This window comes from Ovis aries, chromosome 6 (genome assembly GCF_016772045.2).
Source record: "Ovis aries strain OAR_USU_Benz2616 breed Rambouillet chromosome 6, ARS-UI_Ramb_v3.0, whole genome shotgun sequence".
In the NCBI taxonomy this organism is placed as follows: Eukaryota; Metazoa; Chordata; class Mammalia; order Artiodactyla; family Bovidae; genus Ovis; species Ovis aries.
Genome location: NC_056059.1, coordinates 2,413,832 through 2,438,043, shown reverse-complemented (window position 1 = coordinate 2,438,043; position 24,212 = coordinate 2,413,832). Strand labels below are relative to the sequence as shown.

The 24,212-nt window shown below is 38.5% G+C and overlaps 1 protein-coding gene and 1 long non-coding RNA gene across 3 annotated transcripts in view; both read right to left on the bottom strand.

Moving 5' to 3' along the window:
- LOC132659991 (uncharacterized) overlaps positions 1-24,212 on the bottom strand; it is a 70,781-nt gene that overhangs the window by 22,263 nt on the left and 24,306 nt on the right. The window contains exon 3 of one of the 2 annotated variants that reach the window (XR_009601118.1): positions 17,483-17,701. The exons of the other annotated variant lie outside the window; for it this stretch is intronic. This is a non-coding gene — a long non-coding RNA (uncharacterized LOC132659991). Of the gene's footprint in view, positions 1-17,482; positions 17,702-24,212 lie in introns of those variants that run through there. 2 annotated transcript variants of the gene reach the window in all.
- On the bottom strand, positions 17,483-22,445 carry TKTL2 (transketolase like 2). Its single transcript, XM_027971383.3, has one exon. The coding sequence runs from the start codon at positions 20,202-20,204 to the stop codon at positions 18,150-18,152; it is 2,055 nt and encodes a 684-aa protein (XP_027827184.2). The 5' UTR covers positions 20,205-22,445; the 3' UTR covers positions 17,483-18,149.

Sequence of the window (24,212 nt, the reverse complement as noted above, 5' to 3'; positions counted from 1 at the left end):
CAAGTGGTGTTGGAAAAGCTGGAAAGCTACATATAAAGAAAGAAATTACAATGCTCCCTTATGCTACATATAAAAATAAACTCAAATGGATTAAAGACATAAATGTAAAGCCAGAAATCATAAAACTCCTAGAAGAAACAAAGGCAGAACACTCTTCAACATCAACATAGCAATATTTTTGGATATATTTTCTAAGGCAAGAGAAACAAAAGCAAAAATAAATAAACGGGAAATGATTAAATTTAAAAGCTTTTATTTATGAAAGAAAACCATCAACACAGTGAAAAGACAACCTACTGCACGTGAAATATATTTTCAAGTGGTATGACCAATAAAGGATTAATATCCAAAATATGTAAACAGCTCATACAAACAATATGAAAGAATCAATCCAGCTTAAAAATGGGCAAAAGACCTGAATAGACATGTTTCCAAAGAGCACATGCTGATGGCCAATATGCACATGAAAGGATACCCAACATCACTAATTCTAAGAGAAATGCAAATCAGAAACACAACAACACTTCACTTCAGACCTGTTCAGAATGGCTAAGATTAAAAATACCACAAAAAAACAAATAGTGATGAGGATGTAGAGAAAAAGGAAACACTTGTACACTATAGGTGGGAATTTTAATTGGTGAAGCCTCTGTGGAAAACTGTATGGGATTTCCTTGAAAAGCTAAAAAAAAAAAAAAAAAAAAGAAAGAAAGAAAGAACTGAAGTATGATCCAACAACTCCACTCCTGGATATATGTCGAAATAAAATAAATAGATACCTCAGTGCTCATAGCAGCAATATTTACAATAATCAAAATATGAAATTGACCTAAGTGTCCATCAACAGATTAATGGATAAAGAATATGTGGTATACATACATATATATATATATAATGGAATATTACTCAGCTATAAAATAGAATGAAATTCTGCTGTTTGCAAGAACGTGCATAGACCTAGAAAGTACCATGCTTAGTGAAATGTCAGATTAAGAAAGACTTTAAATACTCTATATTATCAGTTATATGTGGAATCTAAAAAGTAAGACAAATAAATACCAAAACAGAAACAGACTCATAGACACAAACTAGTGATTTCCAGTGGGGATAGGAGAGTGAGGATATAGGATTGAGAGAAACAAAGTACTAACTATAAAATAAATAAGCAACAAGGATATATTGTGTAGCACAAGGAGATATAGCCAATATTTTGTAATAACTTTAAATGGAGTATAATCTACAAAAATATTGATGTTTATGTTGTACACATGAAACTGATATATTATAAATAAATTATAGATCAATTTTAAAAATCTAAATTAATTAAGGTCTGGTATACAAATAAAATGATCAAATTATTGGAGATAATCTTGAGGAGTATTGTATAGCCTTAGATTTGACAATAGACATGGGGAAAGTGGAGTTTCTTAAGTAAGACAGCACACCCAGAAGCTATAAACATATTTGATGGCATTATTACATTCAACAACACATTATTTTCTATACACCCAATGGTGCTAATATAACCAAATATGCACTGTAAATATATTCTGACTCTACTGTTAATTTTTTATTTTATTTTAATATTTAGTATTTCTAATATACAATGAGCTTTTTGTTGTTGTCCAGACAGTTGTGTCTGACTCTTAGCTCTTGCCAATTAAAAAAAATACAAATAATTGGAGAAAAGAAGCAAACTAGATATTCACAGAAGATAAATTTTAAGCACTGACAAGCATATGAAATGATCTTCAATGTTTCTAAGTAGTAAAGGAAATGCAAAATATAACCATAACAAGATATTTTTAACTCATCAGACTGGCAATAATTATGAGTGAAAACATCTCCTGCTGCTGCTGCTGCTGCTGCTGTTTCTGATAAACAAGAGGGAGACTGACTAAAATCGTTCTTAGAAAGTACTCTGTCAATAACTGCTAATGTAAAAAGACTCACAACCTGCGACTCAGCAGCCCCAGTTTTAAAGATCTCACCTTCTGAAGTAAAAAAAAAAAAAAACAAAAAAAAAACTTACTTAAAAAAAATAGATACAAAAGCTATTTTTTATAGTATGGAAGCACCAGTTGGGGAATGTTGAATAAAAACTTATGTTTACACCCATGCCTTGAAGCATCTATGTTAGATCTATTTCCACTGGCCTGAAGAGATGTTTATAGTACACTGTTGTGAAAACAGAAAGTTTGAGAATATTGGGTGGCAAATGGTTACATTTCAGTTAAGAAAAACAAAACTTTACAATTTACATGTGTTAAATATCCAAATGAAAGTATCCTAGGACAAGACCATTTGTCTGAGTGTGGAGAAGGGCTAAAGGAACAAGAGGATGTACATGGGACTCTTAATACTGGTTCCCATGATGAGTGAGACAAGAGATGGATTGACAAGCAAGTGTGAGATCATTCATTTTTACCAAATGCTATTATCTTTCCCATTAAAATAAGTATCCATTTTTAAAATAATTTAAAATTTAAGAGAGAAAGACTTTAAAAAACTGAAGCTGTAGTAACGATATAAGGTTAAGGTCATGTGGAAAAATCCTGATGTGAAGCCATTTCACTTATGAGTGAGGGAAATGCTGTGACTTCAGAGTGGGTCACAGAAGAGGCTCCCAGCCCTGCAATGCTGCCCTGTGGGTGGGCCCTTGGCAAATGCACAGCATTCAGATTTGACAACCTTGGAGTGGAGCTCTCCATCCACTCATCTTCAGCTGGGGTCAGTACGAGGCCTCCCCAGTGAAGAAGAGAGTGTTGGTTTCCTTAGCAAGATGCAGAGCACTTGAAAGAGACAAAATTGATGGAGCCAGTTTTGGAGAGTTACATCAAGAGATGATGAGATCATATACTTCTGAGATCAAGTAGGACCCTATGGGCCTTTCCTCCTATGTCCTTGCCCTGCCTTTTGTCTGTGGAAAAACTTTAGCCACAGAGGAAGTTTAATCAGAGACATGAGAAACTGCAGAAGCAAAGAAAAGCAGTCGGACAGGACAAAACAGTAGTTTAGTCATTAAGCACAGTTAAGGACATTCAGTTCCTTCTCTGGGCCTTGAGATAATATTCTGAACCATGACCTGTGATCTGTCTTGTAGATGCTGAAACCCCAGCAGGTGGAGGAAGTTAACCACATGATGACAATAAGCTGCCACAATTCTGAGAATTGGCCTCAAGGAAATGGAAACAAACTGGCCCTGGAACTGAAGACTAATTGTACTTAAAACAATCACCACGTGATCAACTTCAAGGAGACTGTTGGAGCTGATGTGTCTACATGAAGCCCCCTCTGTCTATAAAAGCTCTTACCCACTGGTTGTCAGCCTTTGGACTAGAGTCTGCCCTTTCCTCCACCTCAGTTGCCAGCATCTGAAATAAAGTAAACTTACCTTTCCACGAAACTTGTCTTGCTATCGGCTTTTGAGGGGTGAGTAGCCAGACCTCCACTTTTGGTTATACTTCCTACAGGGGCAGCCTTGGAAAGGAGGCAGGGCAGAGCTTCAGCAAGGCAAATGAAAGAGAGAAGGGCTCTTCAATATTCGTCCTTCAACAGTAACAACTGAAATGGACAGAGGACAGTCTTTTGCCAGACACCATCCTGAGAGCCTTAACATGTAACCATTTAACTCTCCAACAACTAGATGAAGCTGGTCTTACTATCACCTTTATTCTGCAAATGAAGTAACTGGAAGACAGAAAAATTAATAGCTTATGGTCTTATGGCAAGTCAGTGGTGGAGTGAAATTTAAACCAAAATAGTTTGGATACTTATCTCTCAACAACTGTCTTCATATACCTCCTGGAATATGCCAAGTTCCTTGATACTGTCAAGTTTAAAGATCTCTCCTTTGTGTGGAAAATACATTTTTCCTCATCCAATAATAGCATCTCCTTTCCTGATCTCTTTACTGCCTGACAACTGACACCTGTCATTTTTCACAGTATCTTAAGTGATACTTTCAAAATCTGTATCAGCACATTATAGTATTGTTTCAAGGTTGACCAATTTGGACCTACAAAAAATGACAATTTCATATGTTTTGATGTAGTATCTACCTGTGTTTTATGAATATTATTTATGGATGTTTCTTTCCCACTAAGGAGGAACCCATCTCAGAGTCCAAACATTTTAATCACTGTTTCTTCAACAACTATCAGAATATATGCCAATACTATATATTTACTTAATGATTACAGAATATAAAAGTAAGTGATGATGCAGAGAAATTCTGAAGTAAAAAAGGCAGATGAGGTGATGAATAATAGATGATAAAGCATAAAACTTTGAGAACATTAAATAGATGGTTCAGAAATCATAATTTAGCCACTTCTTAAGTATAGTTATCCATGCTGTTCATGAAACGTATCTTTCTATTGCACTATTACTTAAGGCACGTTCACATCTGCTGATTAATTGATAGATTTCCTATTTCAGTTCCATAATATATAATCATATTGAAGGATACAAGTCCAGCAGAAGCAGAAATTCTAAGTGGTTTGGAAAAATGTTACCATATGATTCAAGTAATTCTTTAAAAATGGAAGATAATATGAGTCACTATTATGACTGATTGGAAAGTGCACTTAAGATCAAAGAGATGACAACTAATGGAAGCTTTCATCAGAAGGCTTTCAGGATGAAGCCCACACTCTAGAGCACTGTTCTTTCTCCACTGAATACACGTGGGTTAGAAAACCAGACTTTAAAAATATGGGATGTGGCTAAACTAAGTAAAAATTTTAAAGACAAATATAAATATAAGCCAGAAGCAATAACTATAATCTGTTTTATGAGGAAAGAAATACATTTTTAAGATACATTGAATATTAAGTGCAAAGCTATTGAATAGAAATGTTCTAAGGGAAGAAGTTAATCTTTAAGATATATACTAAGTACAAAGCTGTAAAGGACATAAAATAAAGATGATTGATATCATGGGCATAGGTGACAAATTGAGTTCTTGGGGCTGTGATTGCAGATTCTATAGTTCATGAACAAATCGATGTGATCTGCTATAGACTCTGGAAAAACCTGGCTTGTTATATACCTGAGATCAATACTATCTTCTGCTGCTTCCTTTTTTTAAATTCAGATACCATGATCACTTTTCTCCTTGCTACCTCAAAGTTTCTGTGAAGTTCATCCTTCATTTCTTCTTAATTCAAAGCCACTCCTTCCTTCAGTGCCCTGGACTTACTAAGTTTCTGCCTTCATCTTTAAAATTTTAAAGCATTCTTTCTCCATTGATTTCTAAGCTGATGCGTACGTCTGTTTCACTAATCTTAAAGTCCATGAACCTGTTAGTGGCAGAAATTCTCAAAAGACTTGTCTTAGGTCATTGGATTAACTTTCTCACTACTTATTTGATCCTTTCTTGTTTTCATCTGGCTTCGAACATCCTCCTTGTACTGCACCTTTTTTCTGCAAAGTTTCTGAAGAAAAGAACAGATAGTTGATGCAGAGGTCCCAGAGACCATAAGAAAGGGGAGCAAAACAAACAAGCAAAAAAGGTAGAAGCAAGCCTTAGAAATGGGAAACACTGTCAAAATTATGGGAAATTGCTTGGAGAACAGTACGGAGAGAAGGGTTTAGTCAAGCCCTGTCCACCAAGGAGGGTTACAGTCAATCTGTGGTGACATCACATGGGGAAACAGTGCCTGGAAGAATCTGATCTTCACAGACTCATCAGAGGAATCACTGAAGAGTCAATGACTTGACTGAAAATTCACAAGCCACTTTCATGACCAACAAAGAGACATCATTGCTATAGTAACTGAAAGCATGGTATCTCCTACAATAATGTCTGTGGTGTGGCAGGGAGCGGTCTTTACTGTGCAATTACAGATACCGTGGTTGTGGTGAGTGAAAGGAGAGTAGCAAAGAGAAGCATGAGGTCCATGAGCAATGTAGGTGAGAGACTCTGTGTGTTTAAGAAGCCTCCATGGGATTTCCCTGGTGGACCAATAGTTAAGAGTCTGCTTGCCAATGCTGAGGACACAGGTTCAACCCCTGGTGTGAGAAGACCCCACACACCATGGAACAACTAAATCCATGCCCATCACTACTGAGCCCACACTCTTGTGGCCTGTGCTCCACAAGAGAAGCCACCACAGTGAGAAGGCAGAGAGCAGCCCCCACACACCACAATGAGAGCCCATATGCAGCAAGAAGGACCCAGTGCAGCCAAAGATAGACAAATCATTGTTTAACTGATGGAGAAAGCCCATATGCTGCGAGAAGGACCCAGTGAGGCCAAAAGTAAATAGATCATTGTTTAACTGATGGAGAAAAGCTAATAATGAAGGTTAAATGTTGACGTTTGTGAGTAGCGCACTCGTACACACACACACACACACACACACACAAAGGGAAAGATTTAAAAAAAAGAAGAAGAAGAAAGCCTCTATAGGTGCTATTCTGAGACTAAGAATTCAAATCCAAAAAAACTCTCTCTGCTAGTTTGCACCATAGTATCTAAAACCTTGTATGGCTTTTCTCTAGGACGCTGGATTTAACTGCCTTTCCACTTATTCCAGGCCAGGGTCCCAAGAGGTCTTTGTGGGCACTGGTCCCACAGAGCATCAGAGTTAAGTCCTTGAAATGTCTTGTCACGCTCTTATTGACCACCACCCTGAAGACTCTCCAGGCAAAGGCTTGGTTGCACAATATAAGCAGCTATAACTTGGTAAGAAGGAGGACAGCTTCTTAGAGAAACCCAGCTTCTTAGGACAGTGGGTCTTCTTAGAGTTACCCCCAAGATAACTGCCACAAAACATAGGCAGATCTTGTAAGCTTATCAGTCCTGGGGAGAAGGGGATTCTGAGAGTCAGACATTAAATTTTTTTCATGTATGTTACAAAAGCAGAATTTATAAAATCATTTTTTATTAAGAAGTAGCTGTCTTATATATCCAGAAAAATAGAACATAAATAGACAAAATCATAAATATTTCAAACAGGTAACCACCATAAATTTCCCCTCATTAGTTAATTCAGTGATTAATTGCTGTCCTTCTGGATCTTGGGTTGCTGTCACAACTGAAACTGAGTTCTGGATATGCTGACTCAGTCCAGTGCTATGGTCTGAGAGTTGTCTAAATGATGTCTACCAGAAGTCTGAACTCACAGTCTATTATCTGAATTGTCAACATCAGTTCAAGGTTTTAGGTTACCTAACAATCTTGGAAATTATCCTCAAGCTGACTTAGATTGTCCTCAAGTTATCCTCAAGATGATCCCGACAAGAAAATCTAGTCAGAATAATGATTCAATTGAAGTGAATAAAATCTAATTTTTTATAATCATAAACATGTAAGAGTAAAGTTAGCCTAGTTGATCAGTAAATCTACTTAAGTGTAGAAAAAGCAAACTCAAATAAATTAAAATATTAGCTTGTTTTATTCTTAACAGTGATGAATCAGAAGACATAGCTTTGTTTGTTTGTTTGTTTTTTAACTAAAGTGTTGGAGAAGACTCTTGAGAGTCCCTTGGACTACAAGGAGATCCAACCAGTCCATTCTGAAGGACACCAGCCCTGGGATTTCTTTGGAAGGAATGATGCTAAAGCTGAAACTCCAGTACTTTGGCCATCTCATGCAAAGAGTTAACTCATTGGAAAAGACTGATGCTGGGAGGGATTGGGGGCAGGAGGAGAAGGGGACGCCAAAGATGAGATGGCTGGATGGCATCACTGACTCGGTGGATGTGAGTCTGAGTGAACTCTGGGAGTTGGTGATGGACAGGGAGGCCTGGCATACTGTGATTCATGGGGTTGCAAAGAGTCGGACACTACTGAGCGACTGAACTGAACTGAACTAAAAATAATTAAACTGATCTTGTTTGCTACAGAGTTATCTTAATTATGTCACCCTGGAATCATGAAACATTTTTAGTTTTTGTAAGAAAACACACTTTAGATTTATTTCAACCTTGGGCTGGAATAGGATGACATTTGTGGGCTGGATTCATCCCTCAGGTCAACAGTTTGCCATGTGTGTCTGGTATAAATGAGTCCTCATTAATTAAAACCAGCGGTCTTGAAATTTCTTCCTCATCTACTACCAGAAAATTTAAAGTTACACCTAATTTTTTGTTATTATATTAAGGATGCAACTTCTGTCATATTAATATTACCTTTTAAATAAAATTGTTATTGTAATACATCCAAAGGAATTAAAATGATATATCAAACCTGAAAGGGATAAATTAATCCTGACTAAATAAAGCAAGTTCTCTAAAGTTCAGGGCACCATGCCCTAGGTTGTCCTAGATTACAACAGGGGTACATTTAGTCCTGCAGCTGCTTTTAATATGTTCTATAAAGAGCGAAGTTTTTAATTTGTGGAAATTAGCATCAAAAATAAAAGAAAGTATCGGAACAAAAGTAAACATAAGCTTTGCAACAAGTAATTAAGGCTGCCTTTTAAATGAACTCTTTGTGAAGTAGAATCCGTGATATCCTGAATTTTAGGTTAATTTAAATTTAGTAAATACATGGTAGCAATAGGCACTCAGAGATAAACAAGAATATCAAAGATGAAAAAGCAGAGAAATGGTCTACTGGTGACAACAAGCACAAGTTTTATACCTAAAGAAAACAATGCACATGCATTATCCAAGATTGTCCCACATACACACAAAAAAATCTCATCTGTGATTCTAAACAAATAGCACACAAAAAATTAAACAGTGATTTTCTCCATCAGAAGTAAACATGGAACATCTCACTTCCTCTGCCTTGAAATCATTGTTGTTGTTCAGTTGCCAAGTCTTGTCCGACTTTTCATGACCCCATGGACTGCAGCATGCCCAGCTTCCCAGGCCCTCAAGATTTCCTTGAATTTGCTCAAGTTCATGTTCATTGCATCGGTGATGCCATCCAACTATCTCATCCTCTGTCACCCTCTTCTCCTTCTGCCTTCAATCTTTCCCAGCATGAGGGTTTTTACCAGTGATTCAGCTCTTCGCATCAGATGGCCAAAGTATTGGAGCTTCTGCTGAAGCATCAGTCCTTCCAATGAGTATTCAGGGTTGATTTCCTTTAGGATTGACTGGTTTGATCTCCTTGCTGTTCAAGGGACTCTCAAGAGTCTTCTCCAGCACCACAGTTGGAAAGCATCAATTCTTTGGCACTCTGCCTTCTTTATGGTCCAGCTCTCACAATCAGACATGACTACTGGAAAGACCATAGCCTTGACTATATGGACCTTAGTCGGCAAAGTGATGTCTTTGCTTTTTACCACATGGTCTAGGTTTGTCATAGCTAGGTTTGTCATAGAAGAAGCAATCGTCTTCTAATTTCATGGCTACAGTCAATCATGCAGAGTATCATTTCATACTATAGACATAAGTGAATGAGAGACTTTACCTTCTTCTTAATGAGGAGACTGAAAATGCTTTTTGTAAATCTTGAATAGTCCATTTCTAAAATTCATAGATAAGGCATAACAACTTGTCAGGATGTTTGGTCTGGATAAAATGAAGTGCTGCCATCTTCAGTATTTTTTTTTTACTGTTGTTTGGTTTGGCTTTCCTGAGACTCTAAGCATCAATGCTTTGACAGTTATTGAGAGATAGGAGGAAAGGACTTGTCCATAAAATGTCATTACTGCCACCACTCCAGCCTATAATGTATCTTGAATTGAGAGTATACACACATAGGTTAAAATAACTTTCTAATTCCAGGCTTTAACTTTAACAAAGTTAACAGTAAGGCAAGAAAAGTCACAATGACTTATGGCTGGCTCATGGGAACTTCAGTAAAAGTGGCTTTGCCAGAATCAATATTTTGAAATGTTTCTTTCACACTTTGAAAATTTCACAGCCGGAAGGAAAGTTATGACCAACCTAGATAGCATATTCAAAAACAGAGACATTACTTTGTCAACAAAGGTCCGTCTATTCAAGGCTATGGTTTTTCCAGTAGTCACGTATGGATGTGAGAGTTGGACTGTGAAGAAAGCTGAGCACTGAAGAATTGATGCTTTTGAACTGTGATATTGGAGAAGACTCTTGAGAGTCCCTTGGACTGCAAGGAGATCCAACCATTCCATTCTAAAGGAGATCAGTCCTGGGTGTTCTTTGGAAGGAATGATGCTGAAGCTGAAACTCCAGTACTTTGGCCACCTCATGCAAAAAGTTGACTCATTGGAAAAGACTCTGATGCTGGGAGGGATTGGGGGCAGGAAGAGAAGGGGAGGACAGAGGATGAGATGGTTGGATGGCATCATCGACTCAATGGACATGAGTTTGAGTGAACTCCAGGAGTTGGTGATGGACAGGGAGGCCTGGCATGCTGCAATTCATGGGGTCGCAAAGGGTCAGACACAACTGAGCAACTTAACTGAACTGAACTGAACTGAACCTAATGCATGATAACAGTAAGGATAGGTGAAAAAACAGATTCCTTCTGAAAAGTAGAACAGAGTCAATTATGAAAGAGAATACTGGAAAAAAAATCATAGATGTATTCTCAAGCAGATCAATTTTAGGAACAAAAGATGGACTTAAGGATCTGGAAATAGATTTGTTCAAATCTTCAATGTTTACAAGTCACTTTCAAAGCCTTTAGGACCTACCTCCAACCTCTCCCAAGATACATGAAAGTTTGAAGATTGTAAACCTAATTTGCTAAAATTACTTTAATGATATCTGTTTAACTCTCTAAAGGATGTTTAATAATGTAATCTCTTTAAATGGAATAGTAAAAGGGAATATAACATAAATATAATTGTATGAAGGTACAATTGAAATTTTGTGTAAATTGACAGCCTATTTCTTAAATGTATCCAGAAATTCAAAGGACTAAGAAAAGCCAAAATAATCTTGAAAACAAAAAGTGGAGGAAATAAGAGGACTTAAACTATTGAATATAAGACTTATGAGAAAAACAATGATAATTAAGACAGTGTAGCATGGGCACAAGAATAAACAGACTGATGGAACAGAAACACATCCATACATGTACAGCTGCCTGATGTACAACCTGGTACAGAGAGGAAAAGGATGGATTTTTTGAAATGATGCTGTGCAACTGCGTCAATAAGGACAAACATTGTATCTTGACCCCTAACCTCAAACCGTATATAAAAGTCAATTGCACAGGAATTGTAGATCTCTGGTTGGATGGCATCACTGACTCAAAGGACATGAGGCTGAACAAACTCTGGGAGATGGTGAAGGACAGGGAAGCCTGGCATGCTATAGTTCATGCGGTTGCAAACAGTCAGACACAGACATGATTGAGTGACTGAACAAATGAAAGACAAAAATATAAAATTTGCAGAAGAAAATATCTTTAATAACCTTGGGGAAACTAAAGACTTTTTAAACACAATACCTAGAGAGGAAACATGATGGTAAGTAGGACTACATTGAAACGGATGTTTCTGTTTGTCAGAAGAATTCTTAAGGGAGTGAAATGGCAGTTCACAGAGTGAGAGCAGATATTTGAAATACATGTATCCAACAAATGTGTGTATGCACAATACATAAAGCACCCATAAAACCAAAATATAAAGGCAGAGCCTCCATACGAAACAATTGAATAGACACTTTTGCATGGCCAGTGAACGTACTAAGATGCCCAGTTGCATTAGCCATAAGGAGATACAAATTAAAACCACGACTCAATGCCATTTAAACAACATACTCCACGACTGAAAAAAAAAAAAAATAGAATCATGGACATAACAGACTGTTGATTACCACAGAGTGGGGCTGTTGGGGGAGGGATGCAGTGGGAGGCTGGGATTAAGTGATGCAAACTATTACATATAAAATGGAAAAGCAACAAGGTCCTACTGTATAGCACAGGGAATGACATTCAATATCCTGTGATAAGCCATAATGGAAAAGAACATAAAAATGTCTATATATGTATTACTGAATCACTTTGCTGTACAGCAGTAATTAACACAAAATTGTAAATAAACTATACTTCAATAAAAAATATAGATTAAAGCAGATGTTGACAAGAATGGGATGCAACCTGAACTTTCATATTCTGATATAAGTGTGTAAATTAGTGTGATCACTATGGAGCGGGTTGCAAGACTTAGCAAATAAAAATTTCCCTTGTAGAGAAATACTTGGAAGTTTCTACTAAAGGTGGACATAGTATAACAAAGTGACAAAGCAATGACTCCTGATTTCAATAACCAATAAAAAAAAACCTGTGTTCATCATGATAGTGTATAATAATATTCATAGCACCACTATTTGTTATAGCTCCAAACGGAAAACAATGTTCATTAATCATTTAAATGGACATGCACATTGAGGTATATTCATGATCTGAAATACTATACAAGAGAGAAATTTAATGAACATTAAGGAAATGGCAACCTACTCCAGTACTCTTGCTTGGAAAAATCCCATGGACAGAGGAGCCTGGTAGCCTACAGTCCATGGGGTCCCAAAGAGTCGGACACGACTGAACGACTTCACTTTCACTTTAAGCACAGGTAACCACGTGGAAAATTCTGTAAATGTTGAGTAAATGAAGCCAGATACAAAATACTACACACTGTATCATTCCATGTATGTAAAGTTTAAAAACAGGTAATCAATGGAGTTAGCCATTAAAATAATTATTTGGAAGATAAAGGAGGAAATAATCAATCCATGGGAAGGGGACAGAAAGCAGCTTTGGGACCACTATTATAATTGTTGATTCAATATGAGTTAGAAGAGTGTTTCCACTTTGTGAAAACTCACTGAACTGTGCACTTCGTGTTTGGATGATATACATCAAAATGATTTGTTAGCTTTTAAACTAAATTTATGTATGGAAGGACTTAAAAATACATGAAAATAATAGCATTTATATGAAGGTGGGTTGGTATAAACAGAGGGAAAATAGTCTAACATTCTTGTATTCCCCAGAAACAGTAAATTGCCAATTAACCAAACCAATCTATTTCTAACAAACAAACTTGACTTGTACAGCTGATTGCGTTAGGTGACTTTTTGTTGTAATTAATATATATTACGTAGTCAGCACGAGTCTGTCACCTAGAGAGTAAAAGCTATTCGCGTAAACAATTCAGGGAAAGATGTTTAGGTGAAATGAGAAAATAAAAATATGCCTTTTGGGTTTCCAGAAATAAATTACTACATATCACTGTAATTTCAGGACTACATTAAGAAGACAGTTAACTTAAGCCAAAATTAATTTTCCCACCCTTGCTTTCAAGCCTTCTGTGTATAAACAAAACTTTAGAACTCCAGTGGTGCCCCAGGAACAGAGTAGCAGACTTGATTCTAAAGAGGCAAATCTATAAGGCCAAGGACAGAGAGACAAGAGATGAGTTTAGCAGCATCTAGGTGCTGCGGGAAGTTCTCATCAATATTTCTCAGACATGCGCATTCCAAGTTGCTTCAGTTGTGTCTGACTCTTTGTGACCCTATGGATTGTAGGGAAAGATTGAGGGCAAGAGGACACGGGGAGAGAAGATGAGATGGTTGGATGGCATTGTTTGCTCAATGAACATGAGTTTGAGCAAACTCTGGGAGATAGTGAAGGACAGGGAAGCCTGGTATGCTGCAGTCCATGGGGTCTCAAAGAGTTAGAAATGAAATAGTGACTGAACAATAGTATTATTCATCTAGTAATGTTCTTTCAAACATGTGGCATAAATCATGTGATGCACACACGTGCGTGAACATACTGGTCTGTATATGTGTGTGTCAGTTAATCTTCATCTACATGTGTGGGATGCTTAGTCTGCTTTCGAAATATACTAATCTATTAACCCTCTTGGAGGAGGACATGGCAACCCACTCCAGTATTCTTGCCTGGAGAATCCCATGGACAGAGCAGCCTGCAATCTATTAATCAGCATATTACTGGTAAAATAATTTTTCACTGGGAAACTATACTGTGTTCAATAAATTTTATGCATGTTGTTCTTCTTTTGAAGGTATGAGATGTAAGAATCTGGAAAACCTGGCAGTCTGCCTTTTGGAGGAAAACACTCCAACTCCAGAGCTCTATGTGGTCCTGTGTCTTCCACTCCACATAGCCCCTGGACTGAACTAAATGGTTGGCTACCTCTCCCTTGGGGATGTCAGTGGGTTCTTTACTTTACTGTTCAGTTCTCCTGGCAGCATACCTTCTGATAGGTCAGCATTCATTCTTGGTAGGAGGTGCCCCTGCTATGCTGAATGTTGATTTTGAGCTTTACCTCCACAATGCCCAACTTAGAGCAGACATCCGTTCACAGTGCTTGTCAAAGTGCCTGAGAGTACAGTGGAGACTCAGCTAGCCTTGCAGCACCCTGAAAAACTGCCTTTCTGCCTTTGTCAAATTAACATGTGTGCATGCGTGCTAAGTCTCTTCAGTTGTGTAAGACTCTGTGACCCTATGGACTGTAGCCCACCAGACTCCTCTGTCCATGGGATTCTCCAGGCAAGAATACAGGGATGGGTTGCCACGCCCTCCTCCAGGGGATCTTCCCCACCCAGGGATGGAAGCTGCAGCTCCTGCAACTCCTGCATTACAAGTGGATTCTTTACTGCTGAGCCACTGAGGAAGCCCAAATTAACATGTATTAGCTGTATTTTGGGCTTCCCTTGTGATTTAGCAGTAAAGAATTCGCCTGCCAATGCAGGAGACTTGAGTTTGATCCCTGCTTGGGAAGATCCCTGAAGAAGGAAATGGTAACATTTTCTTCCCAGTTGCTTCAGTGAGAGTTGAAAGAAAGGGAAGTATGTTTTCTTATACTTTTCTTTCATCCAAATTTCCAAAGGTTTCTCCAAACACATCATCATCTCCTCTGCTGAAAATCACTACCAACCATATCTTTCCACATAAATTCAGCAACATTGGGACCAACAGATGAGGGATTTAATAGCAGGTAGGTACTCTAATCACTGGTGGTCCCTTTCTGAGATTACACTTTCCTATATTCCCAAATTCGCTTCCTATATTCCCAGACTGTCACACATCACACAGAATCTCTCTGATCCGTGTGTGTCTTTACTCCTCAACGTGGTGGCCTGTGATAGGCACAAAACCTCCAATCTTACCAACACTTTGTAGACAAAGATAGTGGTAGCCACGAAGCCTGAACCTCCACAGGCCATTCTTATCTCTTCCACCTGGATATTGTCACCCTCACCTCGCTCCAATGTTCCACCTCAGGATTTGCAAACTTCTACTGTAAAAATCCAGGGAAATATTTTAGGCTTTGTAGACCATAAAGTGTGTGTCACAATTATGACAAATGTCAATAACTGATGTCAATTCTGCTGTGGCAGCTCCAAGGAAGCCACAGATAATATATAAGTGAAGGAGTGTGGCTGTGTTACCATCAAATTTCATTCATGGACATTTGAATTTCATAGTTTTCATAAAATGCTACTCTTAACATTTTCTTAACCATCTAAAAGTATAAAGTCATACATAGCTTTTTGCTTGTTTGTTTAGTTGCTAAGTCACGTCCTACTCTCTTGTGACCCTATGGATTGTAGCTTGACAGGTTTCTCTATCCACAGGATTTTTGAGTTTGGAGTTACACAAAAATGGAAGGCAAATAGATTTTTCCTGCTGGTGTTTTCCACCTCCTGCCCTTTCCCATCTTTGGTCTTTGTTAGCTGAACCATAAGCCAGGGAGCAGATGTAGTCACAGCTGTCCCTGGAATGTCATCAAGCTTTCTTAATTGAGATGACATTCTTCTAGGCAAAACAATGAATAGAAGACCTGAGTTAAACCAGTGACCAGGTGTTCATCCAAGTCAAAACTGCATATATACAAGCTTTAGGGGTCAAGATTAGTATCAGTCAGAATAATTCTCTGATTTCCATGGGCAGTTACACGATCTCCAGATACATTCAAAGCTGGAGAATATTTAATATAACACAATTGGATTTGATTCCATCTTACATGACAAACTGTAGACATGAGATAGAAGTCTCATCTCCCATTTCTTTCTTCTGGACCTGCCAGCCACTGATTGATGTCCTGTGGGACCGAATCTTTACAGGAGAGATTAACACCTTCTCCACCCTCCTACAAAAATATTTTTGATCATTTCTGAGATTCCACCCTGAACTTCTGTCATTATTACAGCTGTGTTTATGCATATTTGATTGGAAGCAAAGCATTTTGCATCCCACATTCAAGTTACAAGCCATAAAAACTGAAGCTCTTTCCTAGTATACAAACTCAAATTAGGACAAGTAATTTTGTGCTGGTATTTCGTCTGTTTTAATCTGTGTCTAAATCAATGGTAGTGAGATTGTAACAGGCAGGAAGGCCAGGGTCTCCAAACGGAGAAAATAGGCTGCGAGCGTCAGACATTTTTTCTCTCTCTCTTAAGCGGCAGGAAGAAACAAACTAGTGTTACATTTTTTTCCCCTTCTCTATATTTATGGCCCAGGATGACTCACCTGGTGCCAAGATTATCTCAAAATGCATCTTGTGGATGAGGTCTGGTGCCATTCTCTGAGTTTTGAGACATTGCTTTAATTAGCAGACTGCTAATAGCTATATAACATCCAGCTAAAGACTAGCAGGGGTGTGGGTACTCTTTCTGCCCCCTTCTGATGTCTATGTCAGAAGTTTTCTCTTTTATACTTTAATAAAACTTTATTAAACAAAAGCTCTGAGCCATCAAGCCTCGTCTCTGGCCCCGGATTGAATTCTTCTCCTCCAGAGGCCAAGAATCCCAGCATCTTTCGTGGTTCACAACAACCTTTCAGTAGGGTTTAAAAACTTTAAGGATAAAGACTTGTTCAACAGCACCCCATCCGCGGATACATTTGATTGATGTTACTACATGGGAATGACCATATTTTAAGAGCTACAGTTATATATGCATACTACAAATGGATTTTTCTATGGTGAGACAAATGAGCTAAATTTGTTGTGTATCTGTATTTTCTAAATTCCTACAATAATCCTATAGCAACTGTTTTTAATTTTACAAAATGATTTTTAAATCTTAGGAAATAAAGAGCAATTATAATCAATTTTCAAAAGAAGAAACCAGAACCAGCTCAGAGAAAAAGTGCAGACAGTATTCTACTGTCCTGAGCAGGCCCCCATTTCTCTGATTCTCAGGTTAGTGATTTTTGGTTTCTGTGATACCTTCCAGAACAAACTGGGTTATGTGTCCAATTAACTTAATGATGACACTTAATGAAGGTAATAAAACTAAGGAATTACCTGACAAAAAGTCATTTTAAATTTACTTTTGAACTTTGGGTCTGGCTTTGATTTACCTGACTAGTACTTCTTCTTACATTCCAGCCATATACTCTATTTACTCACGGCAAAAAGTGAGAGGTGTGCTTCAGTCCACACATTGTTTTCCAGTGATTTGTCTCCAGCTGGGACATTTTCCTCTATTGAGAGAACATGCCTCTTTCTGTTTCTCGTTTAAATAGAAGTTTTTTTTGTTTGCTTGTTTGTTTTTTTTATCAGAGAGAAACCAAGTCACACATACATGACACAAACTGAATAAAGTTATTGGTTTTTAAATACTTTATTACATTAATTCTAGTTTCCTGAGTAGATGAATATAATCGTTGGCAAATTGGTCACTGAGAAAATGAAACGTTTCTGAAACCTCACAAAATATTGTAATGTGTAAACCAGAAGTAGTCAGGCTTTCATCTCTTCACAGAACAGTCACTGAAGCAATGAGGTACACCATAAGAGAACTTTCACTGCTGCCCTCCAGTCTCTAAACTGCAAAGGAGAAAAGACAAACTTTGAAGGGAATTTCTAGGCAACTGTAGTCAAAAATTATCCAGGAAGCTGCAGGTGGGATGGCATTACATGAAACCTCGTACTTGCCTCAAAACCTAGGCTACTGAAGTCTACAATGAAATTCACATTTTCTTCACAAGTAAATTACATTTAGGAAACTTACCTCTACATTAATTCCCAAATTAGTCAATTATTTGTAGTCTTATCAGCAAACTTCGTAGTAGGTTGTTGTATTCTGTTACTTAAACTACTGATTCAACACTGAGTGACATTTGTATATACAGTCACAGTTTATAAGTAGTTGACTAGAATTTCTGAATTAGGAATGAAACAAGCTCTTAAATGGCTTTGTTTAAATAATACACAAAAAGGTCCAACAGGGTTTTAAAACCAACACAGAGACTGATATTTTAAAAAATCGGTTATTTTAGTGCATTAAAGTATATTTCACAGCTGCTATGATGTGTCTAGCACTGACACCAAACATACTCAGTAATTCACTAGGTTTCCTGTTTCTTTCAGGCACTCCTGACACCGACAGCTGATGAACATGGATGTCAGGCTCCCCAGATACTGCTGCACACACAGCTTCGCCAATGCCGCCTTCTTGGTAATGATCTTCCACTGTGACAACCCGGCCATCAGTAGCTTTTGCACAGGAGATGATGGTGGCAGCATCCAGGGGTTTAATGGTAAACGGATCAATAACACAGATAGAAATATCTTGCTGAGAAAGAGCGTCAGCAGCTGCTAAGGCTTCATGCAGAGTAGCTCCAGCTCCAATTACTGTGACTTTGTCATTATTACTGTGGCGGATGACCTTGGCCCTTCCAATCTCAAAATTTTCTTGTGGGGGATAAATAACTGCAGTTTCTGATCGGCTGGTCCGAATGAAGCACATTCCTTTGGTATTGGCAGCCAGATAAACAGCATGCTCTGTCGAGACAGCATCACTTGGGAGGAAAACAGTGCAATTGGGAATGCTCCGGAACATGGCTAGATCTTCCAAGGCCATCTGAGAAGGGCCATCTTCACCAACAGATACCCCACAGTGAGAACCAATAAGATTTATATTAGTTTGAGATATGGCTCCCATCCGGATCTGATCAAATGCTCTAGTCAAAAAGGCAGCTAAAGCAGTAACAAATGTAATGGTTCGACCACGTGTGGCACAGCCCAGTGCCACACTCACCATGTTTTGTTCCGCAGCAAAACACTCAATAAAACGCTCAGGATGTTCTTCCTTGAATATTTCAAAACAGGTAGAGTTCTTTGGGTCACCATCCAGGACAACAACTCTTTCATTTGCAAGGCCCAGTTTAGCCAGAGCCAAACCATATGCTTTCTGAGTAGCTACCCTGTCACCAACTTTATAATCAGGCAAACAGGTCATTTTTATATTTGTGATACTGACTGGAGGTGAGCCTTCAACAGGAGGTTTTGGTAGGAGATTCCTGTTGGTCTGTATCTGACTTTCAATTAGTCTAATGATTTCATCTCCTCTTTCTTTTGGCAGTGCCTTTCCATGCCAATTTTCTGCATCCTCAACATTTGGAATACCCCTGCCCTTGAAGGTCTTTGCAATTATGGCAGCAGGCTTGTTCTTCCCTTGAGTAGCTTGAGAAAAGGCCTGGCACAACGCCTCCACATCATGGCCATCTACTAAGTAAGTATTCCATCCAAAGGCCTCACAGCGATTCCGATAGATGTCTGTGCAGTGCTTCAGGGGTGCAACGCCACTTTGCCCCAAGCGGTTGACGTCGAACACTGCCACGAGATTGTCCAAGCAGTAGTGGGAAGCAAAGGCCAAAGCTTCCCAGACGGAGCCTTCTGAGGACTCCCCGTCGCCCAGGAGGCAGAATACCCGGTAGCTGGCTTTGTCCAAATACTTGCCAGTGTAAGCCATTCCACACGCAGCCCCCAGCCCTTGCCCAAGCGATCCTGTAGCCACATCCACAAACGACAGCCTGGGGGTTGGGTGTCCCTCGAGGTCGCAATGAATTGTCCTCAAGTTCAGCAGGTCGGGTTCACTGATGCCGCCCGCCTCCGCCCAGGCAGCATAGAGCAGTGGAGCGGCATGACCTTTGGAAAGGACGAATCTGTCGTTGTCGGGGTGCGCTGGCTCAGTCTGTCTGTACCTCATCGTGTGGAAGAAAAGCACCGACACGATCTCTGCCGCGCTACAGCACGATGTGGGGTGGCCAGAGCCAGAGGCACATGTAGCCCTGATGGAATGGACGCGCAGGCGGTTGGCCAGGTCCTGCAGCACTTGCACTGTGGTCGCGTCCAGCGTCGCGCTGTCCGCCATGTCGGCGCCTTCCCAGGTTCCTGTGCGGGGCAGATGGGGCGGTGCCACGGCGGTTCCATCACGTGACGGCGTGCCTGGCCTTGCCTCGGGGAAATGAGCGCCGGAGGTTCCGTCAGTTAATCGTGACGCCAGAGGCCGTAACGGCCGCCCCTGGAAACAGCAGTGCAGTTTCATCTTGTGACAGGAAGTCCTGGCCCCACCTCCGGAAGAAGCCTGCTTACCACCTGGGCCTAGGTCCTCGCCCTGCTCCGCAGGCTCCTTCCAGTGAATGGGTTTTAATACTTAGTCGTTTACATGCTTAACACTATGTAAAATAATTAAACTTCTTTATACTTTTCCTCATTATAAATTCAAAAGGGCTTTCTTTTATTCCTGCATTATGGGATGCTGTTTGTTGAGGTTCTGCTGCTTTTTCCTGCTTTGGGGCTGCCTGAGACATCCGCACTGTCCTGTGCCTGGGTGCTCAGTTGCAAAGTCCAGTCAGACTCCACATTTCTGAGGACTGTAGTTCTCCAGGCTCCTCTGTTGATAGCATTTTCCAGGCAAGAATACTGGAGTGTGTTGCCATTTCCTCCTTCAAGGGCTTCTTCCCTGATCCAAGTATAGAACCCAAGTGTCCTACATCTCCTGCACGGGGGAAATGAATTCTTTACCACTGAGCCACCTGGGAAGCCCATGCACTGTTCTGTAGCCCAGCAATAATGGAAATGATCCAGAGTTACTGTCAGTCTACTGGATATGGCAACACCATGTCAATGAGACTTTCCAGAGCAGCTGGAAATTCTTTATATTTATTTTTAATTGGATGATAATTGCTCTTCAGCTTTGTGTTGGTGAAAATTGACTCTGACTCGCAGATAGAAATACGATAATTTGATCAAAATTGTCACAAGGATCAAATTTAGAACCGCTGAATGGTAGGGTGCCTAGAACTGTAATTTCGCCCACGTATCCTAAAATACAGTTACTAATAATACTTTTTAAATATAATTAACTTACTTGCTTTAGTTATATAACTAAACTTGTGCCACTGAGTGCTTCTACCAGGCCAAGGTTGTATATAGCATGTTATCTAAAAACACAAAAACACAATAACAGTACTATATCTCTCCCATGCTGTGGTATTAAACAGCTTAATTTTTGAGTCATAATACTTAGTTTTAACTTCACATTAACATCATCACACTGAAAACAAAACAGACTTATCTCCTGGACTCCACCTCAAGAGAAGCTAAATGCTAGTCTATGGGACTACAGTTTCAGACACTATAGTTTTAATGCACCTGTTAATTCTCTGGAAGGAAAATAAAACAAATTTAGTGTTGCCAAGAGAGATCTCTGAAATGGAGCTGGGAGGCTACTGAGGAAGTGATTCTTGATGGACTCTGAACTTCTGATCTCTTATTGTCTTAACTCAGGCATCCAGAACTCTGCCCTATGCTTCAGACATTTAAGGTGCTGGTTGGACCCTTACCCTAAATAACTCTGACAGCATATCCGTTAAGAACAAATATCTCTTTCCTGCACAAGGATCAGTGATAATTCTTTCCAGAGAGCTTTAACAAACTTGTGACTTTTGTCTTTATAAGTCCCTGGCTCTTTCTCTTGAAAACTCAGCTTCACCCCAATTTGTGCTTCCAGACTGGCAATTCCTAAGACCCCCAAATAAAGCTCTTTGTTCTTGGCAGCACTGATATGGATTATTGTTTGACTAATTGCCTACTGTTTAGTCAAAGTTAAGAACCAATAATCTGCAGATAGGCTTAGTTCAGTGGTTTTCAACATTGGTCGAACTTTAGAGTTATCTGAGGAGTTAAACAAACAAATCTTGCGTCCAGGCTGCACTCCAAAGCAGCCAAATCAGAATTTCTGGGTAAAGGATCTAAGCACCAGTAATTTGTAAAACTCCCATGATAATTTCAATGTTCAGTTGGGTTGTAAACAACTAAGGGGGTCTTACTGTTCTTTACATGTCTCACATTATATCTCAGATAACGATTACATATTACTTGCAACTTACCATTTTTATTTTTAAGAATATGTATTAGAATAAAACATAATGGTATGATATGGACAACATTTTAAGACTGGCTGGAGAAATGCTTGGATCAGAAAAATCCTTAGAAGTTCATCTTGTATTACTCTGCATTCCTTTTACAAATTAATACTGACTTATCTTTTTACGCTACTAAAGGAAGACAAAATAAAAACATACCAAACTAGATGTAAGACGGAAGTTAGGGAAAAAAACAAAAACAAAAACGCTATATCAAAACAGCAAACTACTAGGGGCTGACAGGAAAGCAGTTAACATAAATGTAGGCAATTCACTATTATTTTGGCTAGAGAGTTCTAATTAACCCTAAAAATTGGAAGCTAAATGTGACAGTGTAAAAATGGTCTATGAGGCAGTGCTTACTTGAAAAAAAAAAGGGGGGGGGGATAAGAACTACTTAACATTTCTTTTAAATTTCCCAAATTCTTCCATTTGTTTAAAGTATTGCACAATTATCTCCCAAATTATTAAACAGAAAGTTCTTACCCTTAATGTTAATAAAGGTCAATTTTACTAAGAAAAGAATGTAGTCTTGGTGATTTAATGCCTTAGATAATGAGTGTGAATTTCCCTCTGTTGCTTTGTGAGACAGTGTGGAATTTTTTTCTTTGACTACATAGAAAAGAATGCTTTGTAAATTATCTGTAAACTATTTTTAAGTGTTCTGAGATTTTTTTAAGGGAATAAATGTAAATTTAAATATTGTAAAAATTATGAATACTCCTTATAGACATTTTAGTCTTTAAAAATATATTTTCAAATATGCAATTGCAAGTCACCATATAAGTGGGCTTCCCTGGTGGTCCAGTTAATAAGAGTCTGCCTAGCAAGCAGGAAATATGGGTTCGGTCCTTGGTCTGGGAAGGAAGATCCCACATGCCACCTGAAAACTAAGCTGGGCCGTCACAACTACTGAGCCCATGCCATGGAGCCTGAGAGCCACAACAAGTAAAAGCCCTGTGTACAGCAACAGAGATCCAGTGCAGCCAAAAATACATACATAAATAAAATTATAAAAGAAAGAATAAAGCTTCCTTTAAAAAAAATAGAAAATAACTATATAAACATAACATATATATAACTTGATAATACAAGTCATCCAACGTGGCTGTGAACACAACTTACTCAAATAAAATCAAAGATGTGTTACCACATTCTATTTTCTCCACTTAGAAGAGACTATTACTGACAAAAGGCCAGCCCCCAATTAGAAGTCATTTTGGATGACAGTCAAAAGCTTTCTGCAAATGGGAAGAAATTATTCATTTATTAATCTTGGTTTATAAAGTAGGGACTGGAAGATTCAAGTACCTACTGGATTAGGGAGTTAAATGAGTAAACATATGTAGGATATGATGTAAGAGGGTTGGAGGAGCCTCTGACAGATTGGAGAATATAAGCCCACCTAAAGGCATACAAAACTGGAAGATTTGTGAACATTTTGTTGGGGGAATAAAGCATTTCTTCAGGCTGCCAGTTTTTGCCCCTGATTTATTTGTTTTTACCCCTGATTTTACCCCAGTTTTTTCCCCTGATTTATTTTTACCTGTTTAAATTTTTCACTTTAATTTTTTTCCTCATAGTAAGAAAAAAATATTGTAATATGTACTTGAGATGAAAATAAAACCCAGCAGGAACACTAATACATATAGTTATGGAAGGAAAAATATAAATAGCAGGAATTAGTAAGTGCAATTTCTGAGGAAACAAAAGACACCTACTGATTATTCAGGATGTCTACATCAATTTGTGAAAATATACACTTCCACTATGTGAGAGTGAGTTACCTTTAGACTGAGAAAACTGAAGTTTCACTGATATTTTATCTCAATTGTTGAATTTTGTTAAAATGGAATGTTGTCAAAGAAAGACACAGATGATGAATTCATCCTTTTTCTTACTTTGTTTAAATTTGGCTAGTTTAGTAGGCTGAGTATGGAGCTAGTGAGAGTAAGATTCTTGTGTAGGGCAATAAGTTTCTTGCAGGGGGATAAAGGTATTCTATTTTCTTGAATTACTGCTTTGAAATTTATGGCAGATGCTATTATTGACAGTCCTACTTTTTCCATATAGTTTTAATTTTGGTGAGGGGAGGGTTAGAGGGTTGGAGAGTAACATACTAAGAA

Bases quoted from the DNA above. Each gene is read 5' to 3' on its own strand.
- TKTL2 (XM_027971383.3), bottom strand. From the start codon at position 20,204: ATGAAACTGCACTGCTGTTTCCAGGGGCGGCCGTTACGGCCTCTGGCG.